The 16,520-nt window shown below is 40.2% G+C and overlaps 3 protein-coding genes across 5 annotated transcripts; 1 reads left to right on the top strand and 2 right to left on the bottom strand.

Annotated features, from left to right (window-relative positions):
• Positions 1 to 1,955: 1,955 nt before the first annotated feature.
• Positions 1,956 to 4,739, bottom strand: hint2 (histidine triad nucleotide binding protein 2). Of its 3 annotated transcripts, none has more exons than XM_080893824.1 (5): positions 4,007 to 4,739; positions 3,789 to 3,926; positions 3,592 to 3,696; positions 2,329 to 2,401; positions 1,956 to 2,241 (listed from the first exon to the last, which is right to left on the bottom strand). In XM_080893824.1, exons 1-5 carry the CDS (start codon positions 4,232 to 4,234, stop codon positions 2,150 to 2,152), a joined length of 636 nt encoding a protein of 211 aa, XP_080749950.1. In that variant the 5' UTR covers positions 4,235 to 4,739; the 3' UTR covers positions 1,956 to 2,149. The 3 variants fall into 3 exon arrangements, with proteins under 3 accessions (XP_080749950.1, XP_080749952.1, XP_080749951.1); XM_080893826.1 differs by having other exon boundaries at positions 1,960 to 2,241; positions 4,324 to 4,585; XM_080893825.1 differs by having other exon boundaries at positions 1,961 to 2,241; positions 4,148 to 4,582.
• A 135-nt stretch (positions 4,740 to 4,874) lies between these two features.
• On the top strand, positions 4,875 to 10,576 carry mrps30 (mitochondrial ribosomal protein S30). Its single transcript, XM_080893823.1, has 5 exons — positions 4,875 to 5,473; positions 6,246 to 6,391; positions 6,825 to 6,930; positions 7,792 to 7,968; positions 9,616 to 10,576. Exons 1-5 carry the CDS (start codon positions 4,900 to 4,902, stop codon positions 9,873 to 9,875), a joined length of 1,263 nt encoding a protein of 420 aa, XP_080749949.1. The 5' UTR covers positions 4,875 to 4,899; the 3' UTR covers positions 9,876 to 10,576.
• Positions 10,577 to 10,726: 150 nt separating this feature from the next.
• Positions 10,727 to 15,439, bottom strand: emb (embigin). Its single transcript, XM_080894803.1, has 9 exons — positions 15,326 to 15,439; positions 14,519 to 14,596; positions 13,866 to 14,049; positions 13,496 to 13,578; positions 13,180 to 13,316; positions 12,104 to 12,259; positions 11,561 to 11,681; positions 11,421 to 11,454; positions 10,727 to 11,338 (listed from the first exon to the last, which is right to left on the bottom strand). The coding sequence occupies exons 1-9, from the start codon at positions 15,396 to 15,398 to the stop codon at positions 11,278 to 11,280; spliced, it is 927 nt and encodes a 308-aa protein (XP_080750929.1). The 5' UTR covers positions 15,399 to 15,439; the 3' UTR covers positions 10,727 to 11,277.
• Positions 15,440 to 16,520: the final 1,081 nt, after the last annotated feature.

The raw sequence follows: 16,520 nt of genomic DNA, 5'->3' as shown, positions 1-16,520 counted from the left end.
CTAAATAGCAGTTTATTCTTTTCTCACTTAACACATTCAAAAGACAGAAATCTCTGCTGTAGAAATGATATCCTACCTTCTCTGCTGACAGACCCAAGTGGCATCAACTTCAAGGCTGCAGTCAGGTGTGAGACAAAATTGCATCAACCTTTGCTCAATGCAGGTTCACAGATGTTGCCCCCTGGGGTAAATATCAACGCACAGGGGATTTTGATAAGATTGACGTGTTCCTTGGTCTCACGAGACTTGCACAATCCTTTCAACACCTCCTGCAGAGGTTGTGTCAACCAGATAGAGCTGTACAAGGAGAACTGGCTAAAAAAAGTTTGGATTTGCACTAAAAAGAAGTGAGTTTAATCCAGTGGGTTTCAGATCTGCTTGTAGCTTTGTTTGGAGTTTCTAACAGCTATAGGCACTGGTTATATTCAGTTGCAGGATTATGTGTCAAGCATCCAATAAGATAACAAAACTTTGATGGGTGGGGGTATTATTAAAGTGTTTATTGTCTCAGTTAAACTTGTGATGGCGGTTATTATCACATGAAGGATGAGGCCGGTCATAGAAATAGATTATAAAACTAGATGATATCTCTCTGGGTTTATGAGGCGATACTTTGACCTAGCAAAAAACAACAACAACAAAGTTTTCAGCATAAGGACAACTTGTGCAAATCTTTGCCCACCTGACTTTATTGGCACATCAAGAAAAAGGAGATGTCAGCAATAAAAAAGGATGCATTCCTTTAAAAAAAAAATCTCTTTAGTTCTTTTCTGAGATATAAAAAGAAATCAATAAGAAACGATAATGGAAAAGAAATATTTAATCATTAACAGAGTCCTCTTTTAACCATCTTCTATCCTCCCTGCACCATTAAAGGCAGTGAACACTGTTTTCTAAGCAAATATAGGGGAAAAGTTATGCTTTTGACACATGGTTACCTTGCTCACAGGAACTAAGGTCACTGAATCATACCACCTAGTCACACCATAGCCACTCCAACTGTGACTCACAGTGGTAGTCTGGGCACAAGCCATGTGTTTGAACCATTAATCAGGGGCTTCATCAGTGCCAGCAGCCATACCGACCAGACGGACACTAAAATACACACAAAAATGAGCTGCAGACTGCCTCCCTTTAAACGGGGTCCAATTTGTGATAAGGCTCCACAGAGATAATAATGGTTATTACATAATAGACCATATACATTTCTCTATTATGAAACGTCTCCAGTGGACGAACATTGCTGACTTGTGTTCAGTGCAAAGTGTGAAACAAAAATACTTAAAACATCAAACTTTTTGCAGTTTTAAAGGTTTCTTCCTTATTAACAACTACGGAAAGCTTACTACTTATTAGTGCTTTACAGCAATACAGCAAGTTCGTTCTAGGAGCAAAACATTTAACCCCTACAGGGTGTCAAATCAAAGGGCCCACACATAAGAAAGCAAATATAAAAATAACTCAAGTGTTTTAAAAGAAAACAAATACAAGTTTAAAAGGTGTTGAGTACAGTCTGGGCAGGTCACTTGTATTTACTGTCTAGGTTTATTAGTTAATATATGCTTATATCACACATATATATTTGCAGCTCCGTTCCCGAGGTTACACTATCCTGTGGGGGGTTGCAGGAGGAGGAGGATTTTCCACAGCATGGCAACCTCAAACACTTCATTACTGTTAAAGCATTAGTATAACATTATATAATTAATCTTATCCTGGGCTTGGGCGTAGCTCCTCAGTTCATTTGCTGTCTGAAATGAGCTGTTGAGAAGGTTTGAAGAGCAGGTGGGTGAAGGAATAAACTGCCTGAAGCTGAGTGTTTCTGGGCAGAGTGAAGCATGAACTTTTCCTCTGAGAGGGATTACTCGCACATATCTGACCTCGTTGTTTTGAATCTTTGCTCTTAAATGTGAGCTGCTACCATGGTAACAGTATCCTGACTTGATTAGAGATTAAAGAACTGACTTGAGCTTTATTGTTCCATAACAGAATGTGTCTTTATTTGCAGCCATATCAAACATCAACTTCTGACTTTTCCTTTTCACACATTTTTTCCAACATATTTACATTGACATCAGCTTTGTGTATAAACAGGTATTATGCCATTATTATTGGATTAAACTGAGACACCACAGTAAATGTGAAGCCCTTATCCTGGTGGCCATTTCATCTGTCTTCCTCCCAGGACGTGGATGTGAAGGTGGTAGACGGACTGAGCACCGTGCTTCCCGTCGTTGATCACTGGGAATTCAGTGTGGATGTAAACAAACAGTCTGTATAGTCACATTAATGTCTGGAGAATCATTACGGTAAAATGGTCTAACTTACCCACTCTGTACCCTTCAGTCAGAGATTCTTGCTTTGCCACATTTTTGGCAACAACCAATAAATGTCCTAAGAGCTGAAAGTGGAGAAAAGGAGAGCTGCAGAGATTATTTCCAGTCGACAGTGAGCTGTAAATGAAGCAGTTATGACTTCTTAAAGATTAATATTTAGCGTGTCCGGTCACAGAGGAGACCAAACTGGATGTGAGACCTACAGCAGGCTCATCCAACTTCGGGACTGATCCTGGGATTTCTGAACTACTTCTTACATGGTAACTTGCTGTGATACTAACCTGGACTAGAGCAAGTTACGTTCCAGATCAGTAATCATCAAGTATGAAATCAACGCCTACTGACCACTCAGATCTCCAGGAAATAGCGTCACCTTTCGTGAAGGATTCCTCAGACGTCTGTGCACGTACAGTAGGAGGTTTTAAAGTTTTTTAAATATCGTCTGAAGTCTTTGTCTTTTGGTAATGAGCACCAATAATAACAACAGATTCATACAAGAAACTATTTGTTGATTTGTTTTCTTTTTCCAATTTTACAACAATGTTATTGCTCTATAAGTGTTACTATCAAATCCTAAAACAGAACACATATTTGTGCTTGTTGATTTTTTTTTTTTTTAAATCTGATTTAAAAGTAGTATACGCCTTCTGTTTTTAGATTTCTTCTTTATTCTTAGACTGTTAAACAAGGGAATCTAGATAACAACAGTAATATCTGTCTGTATATCTACCTAATCTGTGTTTGAATTTTAATCTGGACGGCTCGACTCCTTTACAACTTCCCTGCTATATTATTTTATTTACCTGATATCTATTTAGGATTATAGGTTGCTTCCCTTGTGGGAAATATGAGGCTGCAGACCAGCCCACATTTGTTGCTGGTTATTTGATGTCAACACTGCCCATTCAATGCAAAAACACTCATACTGGTTGTTACATTAGGAAAGCCAGAAAACAAAAGAACATCTGGGCATATTTAACCTGCTCTTTGGTCCAAGACCCTGGTTTAAGGCTACACTCTGGGTAGTACTGGTTTCAAATGAGGGAAAGGTAGTGCCTTTAGTGCTTCACCTATAGATTTCTTCCAGTGCTGTGACAACAGTTTGGGGTGAGCTGGTTCTTAAATGCTCTGGAAATTAATCTCACAGACATGTCAAATAGTAAAAAACATAGACTTATAAAAAGGGAGCATGTGCTGCACAATCTCACTGCTTGTGACATGATCTGAGAGTCTAGACAAGAAAACACCAGTTTACCTCAGCGTCATCATCTTTGGCCTCACTTATTCTGGGAATAGGAATCCTTGGAATAACCAGGAAGTGAACAGGCGCCTGTGGACTGATATCCCTGAATGCCAAACACTGATAAACACAGAAAAAAAAAATCTTATATATGAAGGACTGAACTGCAGAAATGTAACCACAAAATGTTTATTTATGAGCTCAGACTGTACCTTTTCATCCTCATAAATGATATCTGCAGGGATGCTTTTGTCGATCACTTTGGAGAAGATGGTTGGAGCTGGGGAGCCGTACTTCTTGCTGGCTTCCTCTGCCAGCCTCACCTCGTCACTTTTGGTGCACAGGGGTCTCTGGGGGTGAACAACAGGCATGCATCACACATGGGGAAATCAAAAAGCTGCTTTAAGTACGTGTCGCAATGAAACCAAACCTCTTGGTGGTGGTGGGGCACTGCAGGTTCACCACAGCCACCACCAGTAGGACAGGTATTGTCAACATGCTGTGCAGCAGCTAATGAAAGGAATATGTTGACAAGAATGACAACAGGACGGTTTATTTTGATAGCAGATACCTCGCTTCGACAAACATGGGGGAAACGGCTGAGCTTAGCCGCTCTTGTCCCGAACAATGGTGTCCGCAAAATCTGACGACAGTACATAGCTGGCTTTTACAGTTTTGGTGGAAATAATTTTGTGTCTATATATTTTTAAAGGCCGAACAGCCTGTTTATTGACAAAAACACTGCACCTCACCAGAGCCGTTGCACAGTCTTAAAAGTCCAACTTTGACGTAGCCTTCGGGTACTCCCCTACCGTTTGGATTGTTCATGCTGCATCAAATCTCTACTAGCGTCTGCCACCGTTTACAATAAGCTACATAGAAAATACACAGTGTAACACGAGTATGACGTTTTTTGCTATAGTTTTGAATGATTTTGGTTTCAACGTTTAGCGAACGTTTTAGATTTGTACCCACGTTTTTAGCCCGTTCAACTACAAATTCCGAAATTTCTGAGTCAACGTAAATGCACCATCGTTTACGCGACAGGGCTTCATTCAAGACCCTCAACGTTCTCAGAGGCTAAACATAATGCTAATACAAGCTAAGCTTTATTAAATTACACGACCATTTTATTAAATTACAAGACCACTGCCACAAGTAAATAAAATTAAATGTAATGTTCTTTAATACCGGTCTAAGTTTTGACTTATATTACTTTATGTAGGCGTTAGCATTCAGTCTGGCTCTTTTTTCCGCAAGGGGGCGCTGCTCTGAAAGACTGTTAGTTTGTGTGTCAACGAAAAGTGAAGAAGTTAAGCAAACATGGCGGCCCGCACACGGCTACCCTTGCTGTTCCCCAGAAACTTGTTTCCTTTTAGAAGCCAAAAGCTTGTCCACACTGACGTTTCGGTCAAGGAGCCAGCGTACCCTCCAATAGTCCCCTCTCTAACGGCTAAAAGTAAATCTGCGCGGCGGCGACAGATTGAGGAACGGGTGAAGAAGATATGCACCTCCTCCGTGGAGGACAAGCTGTCCCTCATCACTCGCATCCAGCGGGAGAAATTTGTAGTTTACCCTCAAACTTTCGCACGGAACGCAGACAGATGGTACCAGCACTTCACTAAAACCGCGTACATCCCGGGCCTGCCCGAGAAATTCACCCCGGGCTTGGAGAAGACCACAGCCGCGGTTCCAGGAATCGACGATGATGCGTTCGCGGACATACGCTCCTTGGTGACCCGTGTGATCCTGCAAGAGCACTGGCAATTTAGGAAACGCAAGCCTTTCATGTACAGACACCAAGAGCAGGTGGTCGGACCTTTTCTGAGGAGCCTGGTGTCTGGACTCACCTACAGTTTGGCTAAATACAACCCACTGCTGCAGCTTTCCAGTCTGGGTGTGTATGATGAAGTGGAACTAAAGACGCTGTAGTTAGTGGTGTGGATACCTTCAGGAAAATAAAGGCATTCATAGTGAACAACACAGACTTATATAGCAACAAACGTTCCAAGTAGATTTGTTGTTTCGGGCAAAAACAAAACTCGACTAGAGTGGCCCATTAAAATCTGAAACTTATCATATCACAAAAGGGGAAACAGGAGGACAAAGGAGGGGGGAACAACTAAGCTGTAGTGCCTCTTCACCTCACTGTACAATACCTTGTGCAATACTTTTTGTAAATAGTCAACAGTGCAATAGACTCAATACTTGAAATGTGCAATTCACTTGTATTTTTATTTTTTATTCCTATTTATTCTATTTATCCCCTTTGTATATTTTATTTATATTTGTCTCTGTATTTATATATGTGTGTGTGTGTGTGTGTGTGTGTGTATATATATATATATATATATATATATATATATATATATAACAATTCTGTAACTGTAACTTCGGTCGTTGCTGTGCTTTTTGGAAGTCGAATTTCCCAGAGGAACCCACCCGAGGGATTAATAAAGTTCTATCTTATCTTATCTTATCTTATCTTAAAAGTCCAGCCTTTATTATAATAATCTTATGACTATTGCCAAAATAATACGAAGATATTAACAAGTTTTATTGCTCAAAACAAAAAGACAAGGAGTTCCAGATAGCATGAAGTATGAGTGCTATGTTTTTCTACTTAACGATCCTAGTCCTCTAATGTTGATCTATATTTGTTTTCTTAGATCTCAGTCCCCAGGTGAACTTTTATTGGAGGAGGGGTCAGAGAATTATCCCAAAGGGACATCGGAAACGCCACCTCGAGCCAACCAGGTTCCAGATCGACGACCGCCCACACAGTCAGATCAGAGTAACCCAACAGTTGCCTCAGGTAGGCGTCCTTTTCAGACCACATGGATCATGTAATAGCAATAGATGCACAGCAAGGGTTTTTGATGGCCTTGCATAGTGGGGGGAAATCACACAAACCACTTAAAATGTTTTTCAGTGATGTTGTCATTATATATTTAATTCTACTTTATTATATTGCGTCTCATCGCAGTGTTAAAAGGTTTTAATCCAGATTCACACATTTAAAGCATCGCTTTTTCTGCAGTTATATAGCAATTTTCTGATCTTGTCAAATACTCAATGGACTTCACTCAGAGTTCTGCAGTTATTTGTGTATATATTCAACATTATTACCACAAGGGGGAGTTTGGGGGAGACTGAATGGGCCCATGGGCTCTAGACGGCCTATCTTGCAAGTTGGGCTTGCAAATTAATTTGATCAAATTACTTTGTCAAATCGTATTTACTTTTAGTTTATGCCGCTGGAAGCCTCCCATGCAGCTGAAGTTCCAGAGATCACGCTTCGTCCCAATGTGATGCCGCTGTTCAGAAGGCAGTACGACAACAACATCTTCACAGGTGAAACAATGATGTGGGTCATGCAGGCTGTGCTAGGTGGTTCTAGACATGTTTTTCAGTCTAGTGAGTACATGTTCCTGGTTAGTAAACATGATCACATTTTTTTAATCCTGCTAATCTGATGACACACAGCCACAGCACCACTATGTTTTAGCAAAAAGCCCTGTGGACACTGTGTTTCAAATCGAATCAAAACTACTTTAAGTTTGCTGACTTTGCCCTAAAATCAGACTTTGAAAAGCTGTTTTTCTTTTTTTTTCCTATAGTTTTTTTTTTTATCACTCCTGCCACCATCTTTGCTGCCACGGAAATCTCCCATAAATCTTATTTCGGGATTCTTTGAATGTCCCGTCTCCCTTTATTATAATATATCTGATTCTATCGATCAGTCATGTTTGAACAGATTTTAGTTGCAAGCTCAGTAAAACAGTCCGTGTAGGGAGCAAAGGAGGTAGAAAATATATATATACTGCCTTAACCCAGAGCCCCAAAAACTGGCCACTGTCCCAAAGGCAAACTGATTCGTTCCCAAATTGTAATTCTGGTCTCACTAACAGGTCATCAGGTTGATTTTTCTCATTATTTACTTATCGTAATGGTCAGCAGGGGGCGCCAATGTGGAACTGACTGGTATTTAGTAAAAGGTATAGATTGTTTTTTGAGAACAATTATTTTAACCCCAACCTTGCTTGTTTTTAATCTTTCTGCTTCTATAGCAAAGTATGATAATAATGTAGCTGCAGGTGGTTTTATATTTGAAGTTTTCATTATCACAGAGGTTACCCAGTGTTTGGCTCATTTTTTTCTTTATTAATCCCCTCTACTTTCTGTTTATAACAAGCCTCTCTGTTTCATTTAAAGGTGCAAAGCTACCAGACCCAGTGTGCTACGGTCACACTCAGTTCCACCTGGTGCCCGACCGATACCACAGAGACCGGATGATTCGGCAGCAGCAGGCTGACCAAGTGGAGGTTTTCCTCAGAGCCAACGCGCTCGCCAGCCTCTTCGCCTGGACAGGAGCTCAGGCCATGTACCAAGGTGAGTTCCTAACACAGCAAAGGTGCAACAGAACTGAGATGCTGTGTTTATAAAACATTACAATACATATTTATGTCTTCATGTAGTTGATTTACTTTGTTCGCTGAAGAGATTTAAAGACATGTCAGAAAGTTAACAGAGCAAATGTCATCATGAAAAGCTTTTTCTTTATGTTCAAGTTGGTTTCTAAACATTTTCTAAAAAGGTCACACACTCACCAGCCACACAATAATATCTATCAGCATCTATCGGCAGCATTTCAGTGCATTTAGGCATGAAGATGCGGTCAAGAGCTGCTAAAGTTCAAACCAAGCATCAAAATGAGGAAGAAAGGTGGTTTAAGTGACTTTGAATGGGCATGGTGTCGTTCGTTGTTCCTCATACACCGGAAACTTCTGAAATTCTTAAGTCAACGCAAAGTCTTTAGCATTTCTTAATACGAAGGATTCTGGCGTAACTATTTCCTTCAGCCTGGTGTTAGTATTTCAGAAACTGATGATCTACAAAGAAAATTCCAGTGAGCAGCTGGCTGAGGCAGGAGGAGATTGGTCAGACTGTTTCAGTTGCAACAGTAACTCAAAATCCATCAGTCTTGAACTCTGCTGTGACATTCAGGTGGTAGAGTACAACATAAAAGCATGGATCCATCCCACTCTGCATTAACGGTTGAGCCTGGTAGTGGTGGTAGTTTAATGATGTGGGGGATATTTGAATGGCACACTTTGCTTCTTTTGGTACCATTTGAGCATCCTTTACAAAATCACAGCCTGCCTGAGTATTGCTGGACGTGTCCATCCCGTTATGACCACAGTGTACCCATCTTCTGATGGCTGCTTCCCATCACGAAGCTCAAATCATCTCAAACTGGTTTCTTGAACATGAAAATGAGTTCTCTGTACTCAAATGGCCTCTACAGTCACCAGATATCAATTCAATAGAGAACCATTTGGATGTGTTGGAACAGAAGATTTACATCATGGATGTGCAGCTGACAAATTTGCAGTAACAGTTGTGCGGTCGTGTCACTATTGACCAATCTGAGAAATGTTTCCAGAACCTCGATGAATCTATGCAATGAAGACGTAAGGCGAAAGGCGATCATCCACTTAGTAGCCAAGTGTACCTAATGAAGTGGCAGTGAGCGTTGTTTTGCTTTTTATTAGCCTGGCAGTGCTATAGTGTCTCTGAAATCTCTGGGTATGTGTCGACTATCATAATTAATATTGGTCCAGAATCGTCATTGCAGCCGACCAATCACGTTCTGTGATGTCATAGCTTTGTGACTTTTGGGGGGAGAAGTTTGCCTTTTTGCAGCAAAGCTTTCTGACCAAAAGTCTGATCATGCTTCAGGTTGAAATAAATTTTCAAAAATAATAACTAAGTGTTTAACAAATGTAATATTAAGGGGTGTCTTGTTCCACCTGTGGACACGCAGTGTTACAGGACAAATCTATGACATATCCACTATGTTTAGTCTGTTTCCTCCAGAGCTGCAGAGCTAACAAAGTGACTGGTCAGTGGCATTACTCATGATGCTGCAGGAATAACGCTGATACAGGAATATGGGATTACTGCAGTGGTCTACATTTGGCTTTAAATCTGAGAGAAGGCGTAGCTCGTGTTGATGCTTCCCTCTCCCCGCTGTAGGTTTCTGGAACTACGAGGATGTCACCAGACCCTTCGTGTCCCAGGCCGTGATCACAGACGGCCACTTCTTCTCCTTCTTCTGCTACCAGCTGAACACAGTTGCGCTCTCTGTGGAGACTGACGCCAACAACCCCAGGAAAAACCTCCTGTGGGGCACAGAGAGCCTGCGACTGTACGAGAGCGTGCAGGACGGAGAGGTGGTGGGACTGAACGACGGCGTCGTCAAGCTTCTGGTTCAATTCTTCATGAATCAGCCGTAGTTGGATTGTAAGGGAAGGGGTGGAAATCTTTAGGCAGATTTCACTTAAGATTTTGTTCTCTAAAGAGCAAGATGGGAGTGAAGTTTGCCAGTTTGTATGAAATGTAATGTTGAAAAAAGAAGAATCTGTATTCCTGTGAAAGTAAGTACTGAAAAAATACTGTGTACACATCCCTGATTATTACAGAGGCCTGAAAGGTCACAATGGATATTTGCGTGTGTTGGGTATTATACACAGAGTTAAGGGAAGCATAGACAGAAGCAATAATTTAACAAATATCTGTAGCATCTTGGGCGAATCTGTTGTATGAATACATATTTCTGACTCCCGTCATCTCAGCCTGGGCTGTTTCTGCGACAGACGTGTTGGCGGCACACAACAAGAGTTCAGAAATATAGTAGCTTCAACACATTTAAGTAAATTCATTAACTCCAGCCAAACTCAGCATGTCTCACACAGGCTGAGGAACGAGCCGCTCTAGTTTACTTTCTAAATGCAGTGATACAGATTTGTTTCTGACAGTCGCAGCTGAGGGTGTGTCGCCTCTCGCTGTGGTCACAGCTACAACGGTCTACACGATTGTGTGTCGTGGTATAGCTTAGCTTTTCTCCGTGGGGAAGAGGAAGTACAAAGGTTATTCAGGACAAAAACATCCACTGTATTTATAGAAAAAATAATAAATGGCGGATTTTCAAAACTGACTCTTGTTATTGTTGCTTAATCCATCCTAAACTTTTTTTTCTGTTGACTGCTCTGCTGACGTGTTAACAGACACATTTTTGAAGTGTTTCTTTAGTGCTCGGAAATAAGTTTCAAATGAATCCAACACTGAAACGGTGGTTTGTGTAGTTTTTAATCGGCTTGTTTGCATACGGTGCAGTCATTTTTGGGGAAGAAACTATGACTCTGTGACTATTCTCCTACACGTAAACGCAAAACAGATGCACAAATATGATGAATATGTGAAGATATATTTTGATTTACATGTTATTCAAGTACTGTAGATAGATTACTGCAAGGACAAAAGTCATTGGAAGCACAGTGAAAGGTTAGTCAAAGAGTGTAAGGCACTGCTACGAACCACAGAGAAGAAAAACGGGTAAAAGTCATTTGAAGTTTACGGTGTTGCCAACAAGAAGAGAAAGTCACTTCTGTTATGAGAAAGGGGAGGGGACAAAGATGACGTGATGTGTCAAGAGAAGCATGTCTGGGTTTCTGCACAGGAAGTAAACAGGAAAGGAAAGAGGCCACTTGTGTTGCAAACTCGAGTGTTGATTAGCTGGAAGCTGTTGCACTCTGAGTGTTGAAACAAAGTGATGCAGTTATAACAGATGCCACAATAACCGTATAAATGTTGCTAGCGTTCACTTTTAAAAATGAGTTTTAAAGCTGGCTGCAGTCTTTAAACTTTGCGCTGCCTCATGGACGTATTACCCTCCAGCTCCTTAGCTTCTTCCTGAGGCCTGACAGAAAAAAAAGAGAAGTCATTCTTGGATTATGAAATCTGCAAGTATCTTAAAAGAAAAACTGCGTCATTGTACTCACAGCTCGTTCTTTTGGTTGCCGTTCGGCAGATTTTCTGAGAATGAGACCGATAAATACAAGTTAAAAATAAGTTTTGTCATAAAATGTTGCAAAAAGTATATGATAGTGATACAAATAAGAGCTGGATGATGTTTATCTACCCTCTTCTGTGTTGTTCTTCCTGGAATGAATTTTCTCGTAGAGCAGGATGGCAGTGACCAGCACGATAACTTCAGCCAGGATGGTTAAGAAGGGTTTCAGGGGCTCAATGAAGCTGATAATCTTCAGTACAGAAAGAGGAAATATTATATATCACTACTCCTACTGTTTTCAGTCACATCCACAGGAAAGAAGTACAGATGTTTTATCTTATGGGATTAGTAGACCGCACTCGGTGTCTATTCTGCCAAGTAGTTTTAAAAGCTTTATATGTTTGAGTAGTTTTTGTAGTTTGAAGCCTGTGGAGTTGGGCTCTCAGTGGTTCACCAGACCAATCATGACAGGCCATGATTAATAACATATTTTTTTTATTTTACAAAAGCAGTAACCAGTGAGTTTAAAAAAAAAAGGGATGCAAAGAGAGACAAATTATTTATTTATTATCAAACTAATAATGAATCCTGGGTCTGAATTACAAACTGCTCAGGGGCTGTACAGGTACAGAGTTCCTTTTGTTTACTGACAGCTCCACAAGGTTTACTGACCTTGAGCTCCACATGGCTCACTGAGGTGCCGACGCGGTACACCGCCCCACAGTAATAGGAGCCAGAGTCTTCATCTGTCAGGTTGCTGATCTTCAGCTTCGTCTTCCACCCTTCATTGTGGATTTCATAGCGCTGAGGCTCTTCAACAACGAGGATCTGTTCCCATATATATCAACATACGTTAACATGACACCGTCTGGATTTTGCTGAACGACACAGTAACAACAACAAATTTAAATGTCTTTGAAGCCAAATGAGGGAAAAGAAGGAGAATTAAAAGGAAAGATTCACAAAGCTGTGCTATGATCCCATTTGACACCCAACCTGCCTCCCAACAGGAGCGTTGTAGGTTTTTGCTTTTTATTTTTTCCACTTAAAAAGATAAAATGACCCACACAACAAAAAATCAGATAAATAAATCAAGTTAAAAGAAGACCCCAGTCCATTGGGATGTTATCCATTGCATCTATTATCTTAAACTAATACTGCATCACATTACAGGCACAATTAAAATATCAGTAATACTGAACTTGTTATCCCATTACAAACAGCTATAACTACTAGATACTGAAAATGTGTATTTAGCATGCATAATATAAAGCATGACAAGCTTTAAAAAGTATGCACACTTGCACATATTTCCCCCACTGCCCCAGCACATTCTGGAAACGCATGTATTGTGTCATAAATACAGGTAATTTATCATAAGTACAAGCTCTAATGTTTCCCACCACTGTGCTTTAATGCCTGCTCATGTTCATTTATAGGATCTTATGCAGAAAAAGACCAAACATGAGGAATATGGATAAAAGGATAAACCATCCACCTATGAACAGTAATGAAAAGGTTTACTTCGACTTTCACAAAATATGAGGAGCTGTTAAAAATAGACACTTTGTTTGGTATAAGATAATTAAGATAAATAAGGATAATTCAAGATGTGTAACATGCAAAGCTGCTCTTGAAGAATATTCTTGAGAATAAAAACATGGGAGATGAACATAAGAAATCCTACTTGAAGGAATGTCAATTAAAAATGATCAGTGACACAACTGTACCGGCTCTGAGCAGCTTACCTTTTCTGTCCCATTGACTTTATACCAGGTCCAGGTTCTGGGCTCTGGTTTGGTTTCCTCCATTTTACAATAAATCACCACAAAGTCCCCCAGATAGCTGACTATCGGCTTGTCTCGCACCTCACTGATCTGTGGAGCTGGAGGAAAACGACTGAGCTGATGATGCTTATGAAGACATAGCAGCACTGCACAGCCTCAGTCGAGTGTTATATATTGATATTCACTATAAATAGCTTGAGCAGGGACTTGAGGAGCTGATAGCAAAACAAATGAAGCTGTGAAATGTCTTGCAGAGATTCATTGTTTATTTCCTTACCTGCCAAAATAAAATCTATTTGTGCTTCAGTCCCAAAAACACAGGAGTAACTTCCAAGGTCTTGTTCACTGACAATATGGAAACTGTAAAGCAGAAGTCAAAGAGGGGTTTTAGATATTAACATAATAAATCAAATGCTCCTGTCCTCCAACTATCTGATTATTTTAACTAAACTGTTGCCCTACTTTCATGTAAAGATAGTTACAGCTGACATGGACAGGCATGAGCTGACACTGCAGTTCTATTTAAAACCTTTTATATATTCAGGTCTTTTGATAAAACGTTGTAACAGTTTTTGAGCCACTCGGAGGGGAACTGCAAAGTGGATTTTCTAAAGCTGTCAGATAAAATATGCACATGAAGTACTTACTCTTGTTTGAGAGTATACTGCTCATTCTCCAGCTGCACAGAGCGCTCACTGTCCTGGATCGTCTTCCCATCTTTTGTCCAATAAACGCTAATGTTTGGTAGTTTCTTCTGATTCCCAGTCCACGTACAGGCTAGCGTTAGATTTACAGGCTCATGCAGCTGGATTTCCTCTGTGTGATTTTCACCTGTGTGGAGTTTTGTGGAACAGTTAGAAACACACACACACACACACACACACACACACACACACACACACACACACACACACACACACACACACACACACGTCTCGTTTGTATCTTCATGGGGACATCCCATTGACCCTTACCCTAAATCTAACCATAACCTAATTGTAACCCTGATACTAAAGCCACATTTTGAGTGTGAAAAATGGCTTCAACCCTGTGGACACACACACACACACACACACACACACACACACACACACACACACACACACACACACACACACACACACACACAAGGCAAAATCAGGCTCTAATTTAAATCCAGCGCCACGTGGTCACAACAACATGGAAATCCTTACATCTTTGTCATAGCACAATATTTTACAAGATAAATAACTTATCAACATGTGTTCTTTAGCCATATTTACATGAGCAGTAATAAGGAAACACAACATGCAGAAATTACCTTTAAGAACAACACTTTTTACAGTTGTTTTAAGAGCAGTGGTGGGAACCTGTGGCGCTTTGGTTGAGCCCAACGTGTCTGACAGGAAAAGAAGTAAATGTATAAATATACAGAGTCTTTTACTGTGTGTAAAATAATTCAAAAGGTACAATATTATTTATACCAATATTTTAAGGTGATTTTAAGGCAGATATCAGTGTTGCTACTTTGCTGCCGTGTGAAACAGCTCGTAACTGTCTGTGAAAAGTGTCCTCTACATAACGGCAACAAGGTTGTTTCCTTCATCATCTTTTCAAAGAGATGTTTTCTTAAATAATTACATAAATATCATAAGATTGGGATTAAAATGTATTCAGACAAAAAAAAAAGAAATAAGCACTGAGTAACTTTAAGGTTTTATCTTTTGTCTGTTATATAGTTCTTAAACTAACACACATGCACAATCGCAGAATGAAGCATAATGAGGCGACAATTAAAATCATATCAATATAAAAATCCTTTGCAAGCACGATAATTAAGTAACCTAGTGTTTTGATTTTTCCTTTTACATTTTATCCTATGATGATTACAAATATTTGTCTTGAGGGAAACAGTTTGAGACACATGTATAAGGTGAAAAATCATAAACAATCACTACCAGTATGCTTCAAACCAAATTATGTTGCACACAATTATGTGAAAATCTTATGACATTTTGTTCTGGCCCTTACAAGGTTACGGGACCATTTGGTGGAACAGAGAAAAGGCTGAACAGAGCTTGAACACAACCACAAAACACAGCAAAAATGAAACCCAAAATTAATTTACTTGTATTGATGTGTCTGCAGCAGACGCAAAGCAGGCAGATCTGAAAAAGCGGCTGCTTCCAGGAGGCTGACATGGTTATCGTCCCTCTGTCCTCTCTGTGAGCAGGTTCCTCACTGTCTCTACAGACTGCACGGTATAACCACCCCACCCCTTCTCCCTCATCTGCACAAGTGACGCAGCCATGATATCACTCTGCAGCCTGTGGGTGGCTGCCTCCATCCATTATTCACTCAGATGGGGTTCGTGTCTGGATGTTGTGCTGCAGTTTGTGGTGCCCTTCAGGACTGCATATTAACAGAAAATGTTAAAATAATGTGTATCTGTATTTGCGTGTATACTTTGATAAAAATGTTAAATCTGTCCCAGCCTGACTAGGCTGCTACTGTGCAGCTACGTGCAAGGTGTCCTGTTGTGTTATTTGAGAAGGTCACATGAGCTGAATCCCCTCATGAAATATCAAAGAGGGGCAACTAACAAAGTACCAATTCTGTTACTGCAAATGACTCATGCAGTTCTACCTTAATATGAGTATACATTTAATACTATTCAATTGTTCACAGTTATACCAAGTGAAACACTAAAAGTAGCCTCACTCTAGTTCTCACAGCGTGGCGTTTACCTCTAAAGTTACCCATAGTCTAATTCTTCTCCTCACCACAGTAGAAATGTTCACATGTTTTGGTATCAATCTCAATTTGTTCTGCATTTTTTTAATGTTTAATTCTTAAATCTTTTTCAGCCTTAACATTATTATTATTCAGTTGCCTTTTTATTTCCGGTTTGGCTTAAAAGATAGCTTCTTTAACTAACAGTCTTGACTAGGTCAGCCAATACATTGTAAAAATGAAATGGGGCTGCATTGCTAGACTGTGGTTTAGTTGTTTCTGTCACAGTGTGGTACTAATTCTGTATGCCACACATAGTCCGATGAAGTGCAAATGAGTAATCAGGACTATCACCTAGCACGAGTGTTATTATGGAGTTGAGGAACTGATACGCACTCACTGGCCACTTCTTTAGGTATTCTTCGCGAGTGCCGGGTTGGACTGTGTTTGCCTGTAGCACTGCTTTCTTTGTGTCATTCTTTCAACAAGGTGCTGGAAATATTTGTGGTCCATATTGACATGATAGCATCATCCATCCATCCATCCATCCATCCATCCATCCATCCATCCATCCATCTACTGTCTGAATG

This window comes from Rhamphochromis sp. 'chilingali', assembly GCF_963969265.1.
Source record: "Rhamphochromis sp. 'chilingali' genome assembly, chromosome: 10".
NCBI classification, from domain to species: domain Eukaryota; kingdom Metazoa; phylum Chordata; class Actinopteri; order Cichliformes; family Cichlidae; genus Rhamphochromis; species Rhamphochromis sp. 'chilingali'.
This window is presented reverse-complemented; position numbering and strand designations above follow the sequence as displayed.

Excerpts from the sequence above, each read along its gene's own strand:
- hint2 (XM_080893824.1), bottom strand. The coding sequence starts at position 4,234 with ATGTACTGTCGTCAGATTTTGCGGACACCATTGTTCGGGACAAGAGCG. Across the intron at positions 2,402-3,591 it reads CCAAAGATGATGACGCTGAG|CTCTTAGGACATTTATTGGT; the intron begins GTAAACTGGTGT and ends CTCCACTTTCAG. Across the intron at positions 2,242-2,328 it reads GACTGAAGGGTACAGAGTGG|TGATCAACGACGGGAAGCAC; the intron begins GTAAGTTAGACC and ends CTGAATTCCCAG.
- emb (XM_080894803.1), bottom strand. The coding sequence starts at position 15,398 with ATGTCAGCCTCCTGGAAGCAGCCGCTTTTTCAGATCTGCCTGCTTTGC. Across the intron at positions 13,317-13,495 it reads AATAGATTTTATTTTGGCAG|CTCCACAGATCAGTGAGGTG; the intron begins GTAAGGAAATAA and ends GTTTTCCTCCAG. Across the intron at positions 11,455-11,560 it reads GAAGAACAACACAGAAGAGG|AAAATCTGCCGAACGGCAAC; the intron begins GTAGATAAACAT and ends TCTCATTCTCAG.
- mrps30 (XM_080893823.1), top strand. The coding sequence starts at position 4,900 with ATGGCGGCCCGCACACGGCTACCCTTGCTGTTCCCCAGAAACTTGTTT. Across the intron at positions 5,474-6,245 it reads GCTGCAGCTTTCCAGTCTGG|ATCTCAGTCCCCAGGTGAAC; the intron begins GTGTGTATGATG and ends TTGTTTTCTTAG. Across the intron at positions 6,931-7,791 it reads CGACAACAACATCTTCACAG|GTGCAAAGCTACCAGACCCA; the intron begins GTGAAACAATGA and ends TTTCATTTAAAG.